Below are 13,441 nucleotides of genomic sequence, written 5' to 3' on the forward strand. Positions count from 1 at the left end.
AAGGAAGGAATGATGTTACACTCCTATCTCTTTTCAATTATATATATACATATATATATATATATATATATATATATATATATATATATATATATATATATATATATATATATATATATATATATATATATATATATATATATATATATATATATATATATATATATATATATATATATATATATATATATATATATATATATATAGATCTTATCTATACCAACTGCTATGTAGGTTTTTAAGAAGTAACGCATAATTGTCTTAAATCTGGCAGCACTGCTATGGTCAACAATAATACAAATCGTAGCGTTGTATAATGAAAGAAGTTACTGTTACATGCGTAGGCTTTAGGATCTAAACTCAAGAACAGTTTGGATGACCTAGGATATCCCGACTGAACTGATACTGTCAATTGAACTTTGGACATGATAGAATACACATCGTAGCTTTGTATAATGAGAGAAGTTACTGTTACACCCGTAGACTTTAAGATCTAATCTAAAGAACAGTTTGTATGGCCTAGGATATCCCGATTGACCTGATATTGTCTATTGAACTTTCAGAAGACTTACTGGACACGATAGAATACAAATCGTTGCGTTGTATAATGAAAGAAGCTACTGTTACACCCGTAGACTCTAGGATCTAAACTCAAGAACAGTTTGGATGACCTAGGATATCCCGACTGAACTGATACTGTACTTCTAAGTGTTTAAGCTGTTTTCGCAATGTTTCAGAGGGCGTCAACAGTAGTGGTTCAGGAAATTTGAGAAGATTTCGGGGTATGCCAAATTGCTTCAGATGATTTTGTTTTAGGGGATTATGGTGGCTGCAGGGGGTCTCAAAGGAGTTTCATGGAGGTTTTTGGGAACTTATCTAGAGGTTTCATGAGGATTTCAGGTGGTTTCGTACAGCTTACGAGAGTTTCACAAGAGCATCGGGGAGTTTCAGGTGAGTCTCGAGGAGTCTCAGGACGATTTCAGAGGTTCCAGAAGAGTTTCAAAGAAGCTTCGGAGGTTTTGTGACCCTTTAGTAGTCATTTTGTTGTATTTTGTACAACAAGTTGAAAAAAGCTCGTATGTTGTAAACAGCATCAGCGTGATGTTAACGAAAGTAGCCAATCGAGCGAGTAACTGAATGTTAAGGAGGTTTCATGAGGGTTTAAGAGGCTTGACAGGGAGTTTCAAGGGTGTTTTTGAGGAAGGTCCTGGGTATAAAGGGCTTCAGAGGCGTTCCAGTAAGCTCAAAAAGGGTTTCAGCTATCTCAACGAAAATTTCAAGTGGATTTCAGGGAGTACAGTGGAGGCTTTCATGAAACCTTCATGAAACTCCTTGAAATCTTTTGAATAGCCTGAAAACCATTTTTAACTCCCCAGAAACCCGTTGAAGTCCGGTAAAACCAGTGCACTGCAAGCTGCGGTTGTTAATGAAAGTCTTTGACGTTTCGTGGCTTTCTTGTTTAGGATGCGGAAGTCCCTGCAGGAGGTTCTTCTGGGGTCCACAGGAATTCCAGCCAAGATGCCTCCAAGAATCTTTTGCGGTTTGTCCACAAATTTGTTCCAGGACTTTTCTAGGAGCTTCTTCTGGAATTCCCAGGGATTTCTTGTTGAGATTCTTCCGGTGGTTCATTCAGGATTCTTTCGGAAGTTCCCTCTGGGGTTTTCCGGGACTTACTTCTGAGATTCCTTAATAGTCTCCGTCTGGAATTCCTAGAGAGGTTTCGTCTGTGATTCCTTCAAGAGCTTCTGCTGGAGTTCCTCCAGCAAATACTCGCGGGATTCTTCCAGAGATTCTTTCTGAGTTTTCATAAGGAATACTTTCTGAGATAACTGCACAGCAAAAAAATATGAAATTTAAACAGCACGTAAATTGAAGATCAACTGAAATTTGCGGCAGAAAAATGTAAATCACCAACATTTAACGTCAGCCGAGCAGCCCGCTGCTGGTCAGACGGCTTGTTTACAGATTTTAAAGCATATTCGCTTTAAATTTACATGCATCTGCTATAAATCATGCCAGCCACTCTCCGTCATCAACTAAACGAACGGCTGCTCGCAGCTGTGGCGGTTTCCCCGTTGTCTCTCTCAGTACTCTCTGCAGCAGCCGGAGCATGTCGGGAATGTGTGCATTATGGTAGAAGCAGTTTCACTTTGACTGTCTACTATTCAACAAGCTGAGATAGCCGAGAGAGCTCGGGCGTGCTACTCACACCCCAAGGATCTGAGTTCAATTCTCGCTCGGACCTCAATTTTTCTTTATATTTTCTAACAGATATCTGCCCTGTAAATTTAAGACCGCACAAAAATTTCCATCATATATGACGGGGTCCTTTTGTTACATTCGATCCGTCATAATTTTACAGGTTTTTTTCGAACTGTGTGAGTTCTTTGATTCCTTCAAAATGCCTTCGAATTTTTTCTAGAAATTAGTTCCGAGATTCCTCTAGAAATTCCTTCTAGGATTACTCCAGCTTTTTTCCCTCAGATTCTTCCAGGAATTTGTTCCGTTTCTCCACAAATTTTCTCACAAATTTCGCAAGAGGTTTTCGACTGGATTGGCGATCCAAAGCCTTAACCATTAGGCTAACTGGAGACCTTTTTACAACTTACATCTATTCACAAATTTATTCCAGAATCGCTCTAGGATGTCCTTCTGTGATTACTCAGGCAGCTCCATCTGAGATCCTTTTGGAATTCCTGCAGAAGTTTCCTCTGGAATCGCTTATGAGATTCCTAAAAGTTTAATCTTCCAGGATTCCTTCAGATATTCTTTCTGGGACTTCAAACGATTTCTTCCAGAATTTCTCAAAGTGTTCCGGGAATCCTCCAGGAATTCCATCCATAATTCTCCTAATAGTTTCTTTTGGAATGTTTCCGGAATTGGTTATTTGGACTTCCAGACAGTATTCTTGGAAGTTCAAGCTATTTCACCCGGGGTTACTCTTGGGGTTTCTTTTGAAGATGGCTTCAGGAATTCCTTCCAAGTTTCCTGTAAAAATTCTTCTAGGAATTCTATACGAGATTATTTCCGGAGTTCCTTCTGGGATTTTTTCAGGAATTGTTTATGAGATTCTTGCAGGAATCCTAGAAGGAATCCCTGTCGAGAACTTCTTTCAGTATTTCTCTATAAGCTTCTCCGAGATCCCTCCAGGAACTTCTTCCGGAATTCATTCAGGAGCTACTTCTGGGATTGCTTTAAGAATTCCTATTCCGAGATTCCTACGGTAATTCCACCAGGTACTCGGGGTAATCCTCGTCAGGATTCCAGGGGAATTCTTGACAGGATTCCAGAGGAATTCTTGACAGGATTCCAGAGGAATTCTTGACAGGATTCCAGAGGAATTCTTGACAGGATTCCAGAGGAATTCTTGACAGGATTCCAGAGGAATCCTCTACAGGTTTCCAGAGGAATCCTCTACAGGTTTCCAGAGGAATCCTCTACAGGTTTCCAGAGGAATCCTCTACAGGTTTCAAGAGGAATCCTCTACAGGTTTCCAGAGGAATCCTCTTCAGGATTCCAGAGGAATCCTCTTCAGGATTCCAGAGGAATCCTCTTCAGGATTCCAGAGGAATCCTCTTCAGGATTCCAGAGGAATCCTCTTCAGGATTCCAGAGGAATCCTCTTCAGGATTCCAGAGGAATCCTCTTCAGGATTCCAGAGGAATCCTCTTCAGGATTCCAGAGGAATCCTCTTCAGGATTCCAGAGGAATCCTCTTCAGGATTCCAGAGGAATCCTCTTCAGGATTCCAGAGGAATCCTCTTCAGGATTCCAGAGGAATCCTCTTCAGGATTCCAGAGGAATCCTCTTCAGGATTCCAGAGGAATCCTCTACAGGATTCCAGAGGAATACTCTTCAGGATTCCAGAGGAATCCTCTACAGGATTCCAGAGGAATGCTCTACAGGATTCCAGAGGAATCCTCTACAGGATTCCAGAGGAATCCTCTTCAGGATTCCAGAGGAATCCTCTTCAGGATTCCAGAGGAATCCTCTTCAGGATTCCAGAGGAATCCTCTTCAGGATTCCAGAGGAATCCTCTTCAGGATTCCAGAGGAATCCTCTACAGGATTCCAGAGGAATCTTCTTCAGGATTCCAGAGGAATCCTCTTCAGGATTCCAGAGGAATCCTCTTCAGGATTCCAGAGGAATCCTCTTCAGGATTCCAGAGGAATCCTCTTCAGGATTCCAGAGGAATCCTCTACAGGATTCCAGAGGAATCCTCTACAGGATTCCAGAGGAATCCTCTACAGGATTCCAGAGGAATCCTCTACAGGATTCCAGAGGAATCCTCTACAGGATTCCAGAGGAATCCTCTACAGGATTCCAGAGGAATCCTCTACAGGATTCCAGAGGAATCCTCTACAGGATTCCAGAGGAATCCTCTACAGGATTCCAGAGGAATCCTCTACAGGATTCCAGAGGAATCCTCTACAGGATTCCAGAGGAATCCTCTACAGGATTCCAGAGGAATCCTCTACAGGATTCCAGAGGAATCCTCTACAGGATTCCAGAGGAATCCTCTACAGGATTCCAGAGGAATCCTCTACAGGATTCCAGAGGAATCCTCTACAGGATTCCAGAGGAATCCTCTACAGGATTCCAGAGGAATCCTTTACAGGATTCCAGAGGAATCCTCTACAGGATTCCAGAGGAATCCTCTACAGGATTCCAGAGGAATCCTCTACAGGATTCCAGAGGAATCCTCTACAGGATTCCAGAGGAATCCTCTACAGGATTCCAGAGGAATCCTCTACAGGATTCCAGAGGAATCCTCTACAGGATTCCAGAGGAATCCTCTACAGGATTCCAGAGGAATCCTCTACAGGATTCCAGAGGAATCCTCTACAGGATTCCAGAGGAATCCTCTACAGGATTCCAGAGGAATCCTCTACAGGATTCCAGAGGAATCCTCTACAGGATTCCAGAGGAATCCTCTACAGGATTCCAGAGGAATCCTCTACAGGATTCCAGAGGAATCCTCTACAGGATTCCAGAGGAATCCTCTACAGGATTCCAGAGGAATCCTCTACAGGATTCCAGAGGAATCCTCTACAGGATTCCAGAGGAATCCTCTACAGGATTCCAGAGGAATCCTCTACAGGATTCCAGAGGAATCCTCTGCAGGATTCCAGAGGAATCCTCTACAGGATTCCAGAGGAATCCTCTACAGGATTCCAGAGGAATCCTCTACAGGATTCCAGAGGAATCCTCTACAGGATTCCAGAGGAATCCTCTACAGGATTCCAGAGGAATCCTCTACAGGATTCCAGAGGAATCCTCTACAGGATTCCAGAGGAATCCTCTACAGGATTCCAGAGGAATCCTCTACAGGATTCCAGAGGAATCCTCTACAGGATTCCAGAGGAATCCTCTACAGGATTCCAGAGGAATCCTCTACAGGATTCCAGAGGAATCCTTTACAGGATTCCAGAGGAATCCTTTACAGGATTCCAGAGGAATCCTTTACAGGATTCCAGAGGAATCCTTTACAGGATTCCAGAGGAATCCTCTACAGGATTCCAGAGGAATCCTCTACAGGATTCCAGAGGAATCCTCTACAGGATTCCAGAGGAAACCTGTACAGGATTCCAGAGGAATCCTCTACAGGATTCCAGAGGAATCCTCTAAAGGATTCCAGAGGAATCCTCTACAGGATTCCAGAGGAATCCTCTACAGGATTCCAGAGGAATCCTCTACAGGATTCCAGAGGAATCCTCTACAGGATTCCAGAGGAATCCTCTACAGGATTCCAGAGGAATCCTCTACAGGATTCCAGAGGAATCCTCTACAGGATTCCAGAGGAATCCTCTACAGGATTCCAGAGGATTCCTCTACAGGATTCCAGAGGAATCCTCTACAGGATTCCAGAGGAATCCTCTACAGGATTCCAGAGGAATCCTCTACAGGATTCCAGAGGAATCCTCTACAGGATTCCAGAGGAATCCTCTACAGGATTCCAGAGGAATCCTCTACAGGATTCCAGAGGAATCCTCTACAGGATTCCAGAGGAATCCTCTACAGGATTCCAGAGGAATCCTCTACAGGATTCCAGAGGAATCCTCTACAGGATTCCAGAGGAATCCTCTACAGGATTCCAGAGGAATCCTCTACAGGATTCCAGAGGAATCCTCTACAGGATTCCAGAGGAATCCTCTACAGGATTCCAGAGGAATCCTCTACAGGATTCCAGAGGAATCCTCTACAGGATTCCAGAGGAATCCTCTACAGGATTCCAGAGGAATCCTCTACAGGATTCCAGAGGAATCCTCTTCAGGGTTCCAGAGGAATCCTCTTCAGGATTCTTCCGGGAAGAATCCTGGAACTACTTCCTGGAAAAATAATTAGTTCCAGGATTCTTTCAGAAACTCTTTCCGAGATTCCCCCGGGATTCCTTTAGGGGTTCCATAGGGAACTCCTTTTAGGTTTCTGTCAAGAGTTCCTTCTATACTTTTTTAGGAACTTCTTCCGGGATTCCTTTGTAATTCTTCCCGGGATTCCCCTTATAATTTCGTCCAGGAATTCTTTCAGAAACAGCTTCCGGGATGTTCGGGAAGTTTCGTCTGGAATTCCTGCAGACCCTTACTGGAATGCCTCCGGAAATTCATTGTGGAATTCTTTCAGACGCTTCTAATGAAAATCCTCCTAGAGTTTGTTAGAGAATTTTCGGATTATTTTGAGGCATTCCTCAAGTAGTTTTAATTTCTGGAATTCCTCATGCAGTTCCTGCAAGTTTTCCTTGGGGAAACACTGACAAGTTCCTTCTGGTTTTCCTTCATCAGTTCCTTCCGGGATTCTATTCTTCCCGGAATACAATCTTTCAAGGCATCTTAAAAGAAGCTATTAGGAGAATCCCGCATGGAATTACTGGAGGATTCCTGGATCTCCTTGAAAAATCACGGAAGAAATCCCTTGAACTTCCAGAAGGAATCTCAGAATAGTTTCTGGAAGGTGTTCCTGGAGGAATCACAAAAGACACTTCTGAAATAATCCCAGAGGACGACGAGTGCGAGTGCGTCCCAGTAATGGAAGCCAAACTTCGAGTCTGACTGGCTTCTCGAAAGATCAAATCTTGAACCAAAACGGGATTCCTATCCTATGTGGGAACATGAGGGAGATCTTTCATCAATTGGGGAAAGCCCGGATGGTAGACCTGAAGGCTTCTTAGCCTTTCAGGACGTGCGTCTGCTTGATGCTGAAACTGCACCCCGCAGACGCTGTATACGGCGAGCGAGGTTTTTTTGGTACTGTTAAGGAAGAATCTAGAAATTATACAGCGTTCCTTAGTATGGTTGTCCCTTAGGAAGAAACTTTTCGTATTGAATGTAGGATTCACGGGAGTTTCAGGAGATTTCACGGGAATATCATGAGCGTTCCAGAAGGGGTAGTGAATTCGTTCAGCTGGTTTCGGGATGCTACAGAGGCCTTCAAGAGTAGTTCAGGTTTTAGGGGATTAAGTTGGCTTCCAAGGGAGCTTCAGGGAGGTTTCAAGGGGTTTGAAGATTTCAGAAGAACTTTACATAGCTGTACGGGATTACAAAGGGCTTCATAGGGGGCTCAGGGGAATTTCAGGAGGAACTTTTGTGAAGGTTGAGCATGTAAACAGTGTTCTAATGACTTCAGTGATAGGTTTCAGGGGATTTTTTCACGAGACTTCAAGAGGCTCGATGGGACTCTTAGAGAGTTTCATAGATTTACTTGTTTTTGCCTTTCTCGTACACTAGGCTATTTGTTCACTCAAAAAACGATTTTTCGACAAAAGGCTCGAAGGATCAAGTCTCATATACCAATCAACTCAGTTCGACGAATTGAGATGATGCCTGTATGTGTGTATGTATGTAGGTCTGTGCGCAAAATAAATTCGCTCACTTTTAAGGCACTTCCCATGGGCCGATTCTTCGGATTATAGCTCGAATCGAACCGGAATGTTACCGCATTGTTTGCTATTGAAAATAGACAGGATCAGTCAAGGCATTCCGGAGTTAGGGCCATTTAAGTGATCCGGACCAGCACCGGTAGAACTGGTTGTATATAAAACTGAACCAAGCCCCATCATGCGACACATCAAATTGCGGCGATTTTTGTAATCTTTAGCATTGTTGTCGAATTTTGTGGGGAAATCAACACTGGAAACCGGAAATTCCACAATGTCGGCCCAAAATTCAAGATGGCAGCCAAAAATTCAATATGTCGGCTCCAAAATCAAAATGGCGATTGTTTAATAGACGTTTACGCTCTTAAACCATGCAAAATGGGGTATATTTGGTATGGGGAAAATGTGTGGACTCCAAAAAATGGCGACCAGAGTATTCAATATGGCGGTTTCAAATCTAAGATGGCGGCTCTAAATTCAAGATGGCGGCTATTTAATAGTGTTTTAGGCTCTAAAACCAGGCATTATGGGTATATTTGGTATGGGGAAGATGTCCGGAGTCCAAAAGTGGCGACCAGAATATCCAAGATGGCGGTCTAAAATCCAATATGGCGGCTCCAAATTCAAGATGGCGGCTGTTTAATGGTGTTTTAGGCTTTGAACCATTAAATATGGGTACATTTGGTGTAGGGAAAGATGTCCGGAGTTCAAAATAACGACTAGAATGACAAGATGGCGGTCTAAAATCCAGTATGGCGGCTCCAAATTCAAAATGGCAGCTGATTAATGGTGTTTTGGACTCTCTCTTCAATATGTGCGTATTTGATATAGGGAAGATGTCTGGACTTTAAAAATGGCGACCAGAATATCCAAGATGGCGGTCTAAAATCCATGGTGGCTGCTCCAAATTCAAGATGGCTTTTGTTTAATGGAGTTTAGATCCTAAACCCACGCAATATGGGTATATGTGGGATGGGGAGGATTTCCGGAGTCCAAAAATAGCAACCAGAATAACCAAGATGGCAGTCTAATTTCTAATATAGCAGCTGTTTAATGGAGTTTTCGGGTCTAAAACCATTCAATATGGGTATACCGTGACTGTACCTAATTCCGTTCACTTAAGGCGATGAACCAAGTCTAATAGCTGTAGAAAATACATGTTCTGCATTAAGTGACTGTAATTGTGCAACGCTGTTTCATTATGTCTCTATACTGCTAGAAAAATATAATCAAGGTTGCAAGCACTCCACTTATTTTGAAAATGGCCGCTATTTAAAACAAGTTGTTGTTCCTTATTCCAATCAGTATGATCCTAATTCCGTTCACTTGTGTTCCTAATTCCGGTCACTCCAAGTAATTATCAAGTTGACAAAATAATCATATTATCATAGGTTGTTATAGTTATATTTATATTTTATATGTCGAAATACATTTATTTGCTTATCAGAACATGTTAGTTATATAATAATTTGAAGTAATAACATTGGATTGTTTTAATGTTGTTGCGTTTTTGAGAGCTTTCTGGGAAAACTACAAAATTCCACCAGACTGAAACAGTGTCGAATGTCGCGTCAAATTCGGGTCAAATTTTATCGAATGTTGGACCAATGTTGGGCCCACATCGCATAACTGTTGGGTCTATGTTGGGTTTGGAGACCAAAATGAAAACAGGTCAATGATAGGTTTATGGCGGGTTTGACGTCATCTATAAATTTTAAACCTACGACACCACAATTTATGCTTGCTAGCTGGGGTTACCAATAAATGATATGAACCAAACATCAATCGTCTGGGAGCCTTGAATGATGCTGGAGTTGGTTGTATCGATTGTACTGCAGATTTTTTTTTTAGTTTCCTATGGATTTATATGGTGATTGGAATTAGGAGCAAGTACAACCTGTAGTATCCTAATTCCGGTCATGTGCCTTTTTCATTTCTAGCATCAGGAGTCTTCTTCGAAAAGTTGATTCGATGTTAAATTTATAAAAATATGTCCTTTATTGTTCTGCTTTGGTGCTATTTCGATTGATTTTGTTAATATTTCAATGAAAATACATTAAATGTATAAATTGATGCAATTCACAGGTCCGCAAAAGAAAAAAAGTAGAATGGCGGCCGATTGGATAATTAATGGCATTTAATGTATTTTCACATTAATACACAAGAAACCCTTTAACTTTTTGATTATATTCTGGCGTGGATATACTTATTGAATATTACAAAAATCAATTTGCTAAAGATTTGCGACCATTTCGGCTAATACTCGGTGTTTTGATTCGTGTGAACGGAATTAGGAGCTGATTGGAATTAGGCGCGGTCACGGTATCTGGAATTGGGAAGAGATCTTAGTATTACTGGACAGATCTTTGACGGTTGCTTAGAGGCATCTCTGACGGATTCTTAAACAATCCTGAACAAACCTGGAGAAATCCTGGATGAATTCCTCAAGAAATCTTGAATGGGTTCCAGAAGAAATACATGACGGTTTCCAGCTAAGGTCTATGTTGGATTTCTAGATCGATCTGGACAATCCACACAAAGTTTTGTACAAATTATTCAAGAAGTTGACGCTAGTTACTACCAATGACCTTGAACCTACAAACCCCTCACAAACACTCACTTGATGTACACATAGTTGTGCAGCTGATCCTCAAACGTGATCTGGTTCTCCTTGTCGGTGGCATCGATACTTCCGCCACTGCCCCCACCAGTAGGAGCCTTGCAGTAGTTCCGGCACTGATCCTCGGTGCAGATCGATGGTTTCGGTGGGGGCGCACTGGTAGGCGTTTCCGGCGGAATGTCCCGCAGTTCTAGAAGTAGGAAAAAGGAAGAAATTCTTCAATTATGATACGACCTTCGAGACAAAGAACCCGGAAGATGTCACCTTCGCAATAGTCCCGCAGCTTCAGCTGCTCGTTGTCGTCGGCGTTCAGTTCGATGAACACCTCGTACTCGCTGAGGCGTCCGTTCATCTTGAGCGGCGGCAGCCATTTGACGGTCTGAAAAAAGGAGAGATGGTTATCAGCCATGTCGTCAACAAGTAACCCCTTGAACCACCTACCAGCACATCCTTCTGCACGATGACTTCCACGTCGCGGACGACGGAGGGCATTCCGGGTGCCGTCGTAAAGTACTTGATCTTACTCTGGCCCCCCAAACCCTCCGATCCGAGCGTGTACGTCTTGACGTAGTACGCGTACTGCGTGTACGGCTTCAGCTGCGTCAGGATCTTGGTCGTTTCCTTGTCCATGTTGAAGTCGCTGATATCGTCCAGGCGCCAGCCTTCGGTGTTGCACGCATCGCGCCCGTCGAAGAACGTCACGTTGGCAACGGGGGCCTCGATGTAGTAGATGACGTACCCCAGCAGCATGCGGGCGTCCGACAGTTCGGTGAAGGGGGCCCACTGGATGATGGCCGTTTCCGATCCGATGGATTTGAGGCTGGTTTCCAGCTCGGTGATCGAGCAAGCGGCCCGATCGCCGTTGTTCGACTCCAGCTGGCTTTCGTTTTCGATCTCGATGCCCGGGTTGTACTTCTTGATGGCTTTGATCCGGTCCGTGCAGAGCATCGGGTTGTTGAAGAAGAACAGCTTGCCCTCGCCGATGGTCACGTTGTGGTCGAACAGCTCCTGCAGGTTCTGGTTTTCCACTACGTACAAGCTAGAACTGGGGGAAGAGAAAACGGAGCGTGGTTAGATAAATTCGACTGTGAAACGCTTAAATATGGAGTGGATCAGAACTGTTCAGATCGATTTAGCATAACGGAAAATCCTGGGCAGGATTCTAGAGGAAATCCGGACAGGATTCCAGAGGAAATCCGGACAGGATTCCAGAGGAAATCCGGACAGAATTCCAAAGGAAATCTGGACAGGATTCCAGAGGAAATCCGAACAGGATTCCAGAGCAAATCCGGACCGGATTCCAGGAGAAATCCTGATAGGATTCCAGGGGAAATCCTGCAAGGATTCCAGAGGAAATCCTGCAAGGATTCCAGAGGAAATCCTGCAAGGATTCCAGAGGAAATCCTGCAAGGATTCCAGAGGAAATCCTGCAAGGATTCCAGAGGAAATCCTGCAAGGATTCCAGAGGAAATCCTGCAAGGATTCCAGAGGAAATCCTGCAAGGATTCCAGAGGAAATCCTGCAAGGATTCCAGAGGAAATCCTGCAAGGATTCCAGAGGAAATCCTGCAAGGATTCCAGAGGAAATCCTGCAAGGATTCCAGAGGAAATCCTGCAAGGATTCCAGAGGAAATCCTGCAAGGATTCCAGAGGAAATCCTGCAAGGATTCCAGAGGAAATCCTGCAAGGATTCCAGAGGAAATCCTGCAAGGATTCCAGAGGAAATCCTGCAAGGATTCCAGAGGAAATCCTGCAAGGATTCCAGAGGAAATCCTGCAAGGATTCCAGAGGAAATCCTGCAAGGATTCCAGAGGAAATCCTGCAAGGATTCCAGAGGAAATCCTGCAAGGATTCCAGAGGAAATCCTGCAAGGATTCCAGAGGAAATCCTGCAAGGATTCCAGAGGAAATCCTGCAAGGATTCCAGAGGAAATCCTGCAAGGATTCCAGAGGAAATCCTGCAAGGATTCCAGAGGAAATCCTGCAAGGATTCCAGAGGAAATCCTGCAAGGATTCCAGAGGAAATCCTGCAAGGATTCCAGAGGAAATCCTGCAAGGGTTCCAGAGGAAATCCTGCAAGGATTCCAGAGGAAATCCTGCAAGGATTCCAGAGGAAATCCTGCAAGGATTCCAGAGGAAATCCTGCAAGGATTCCAGAGGAAATCCTGCAAGGATTCCAGAGGAAATCCTGCAAGGATTCCAGAGGAAATCCTGCAAGGATTCCAGAGGAAATCCTGCAAGGATTCCAGAGGAAATCCTGCAAGGATTCCAGAGGAAATCCTGCAAGGATTCCAGAGGAAATCCTGCAAGGATTCCAGAGGAAATCCTGCAAGGATTCCAGAGGAAATCCTGCAAGGATTCCAGAGGAAATCCTGCAAGGATTCCAGAGGAAATCCTGCAAGGATTCCAGAGGAAATCCTGCAAGGATTCCAGAGGAAATCCTGCAAGGATTCCAGAGGAAATCCTGCAAGGATTCCAGAGGAAATCCTGCAAGGATTCCAGAGGAAATCCTGCAAGGATTCCAGAGGAAATCCTGCAAGGATTCCAGAGGAAATCCTGCAAGGATTCCAGAGGAAATCCTGCAAGGATTCCAGAGGAAATCCTGCAAGGATTCCAGAGGAAATCCTGCAAGAATTCCAGAGGAAATCCTGCAAGGATTCCAGAGGAAATCCTGCAAGGATTCCAGAGGAAATCCTGCAAGGATTCCAGAGGAAATCCTGCAAGGATTCCAGAGGAAATCCTGCAAGGATTCCAGAGGAAATCCTGCAAGGATTCCAGAGGAAATCCTGCAAGGATTCCAGAGGAAATCCTGCAAGGATTCCAGAGGAAATCCTGCAAGGATTCCAGAAGAAATCCTGCAAGGATTCCAGAGGAAATCCTGCAAGGAATCCAGAGGAAATCCTGCAAGGATTCCAGAGGAAATCCTGCAAGGATTCCAGAGGAAATCCTGCAAGG

The 13,441-nt window shown here is 43.9% G+C and overlaps 1 protein-coding gene across 3 annotated transcripts in view; it reads right to left on the reverse strand.

The window, feature by feature from the left end:
- LOC109621320 (insulin-like receptor) overlaps window positions 1–13,441 on the reverse strand; it is a 216,496-nt gene that overhangs the window by 56,921 nt on the left and 146,134 nt on the right. For all 3 annotated transcript variants that reach the window (XM_029875643.2, XM_062856295.1, XM_029875644.2), the window contains exons 8-10: window positions 10,930–11,533; window positions 10,753–10,867; window positions 10,489–10,678 (exon numbers count right to left, since the gene is read on the reverse strand). In XM_029875643.2, the coding sequence (XP_029731503.2) occupies window positions 10,489–10,678; window positions 10,753–10,867; window positions 10,930–11,533 (909 nt within the window). The remainder of the gene's footprint in view (window positions 1–10,488; window positions 10,679–10,752; window positions 10,868–10,929; window positions 11,534–13,441) is intronic.

Source organism: Aedes albopictus, chromosome 3 (genome assembly GCF_035046485.1).
Source record: "Aedes albopictus strain Foshan chromosome 3, AalbF5, whole genome shotgun sequence".
NCBI classification, from domain to species: Eukaryota; Metazoa; Arthropoda; class Insecta; order Diptera; family Culicidae; genus Aedes; species Aedes albopictus.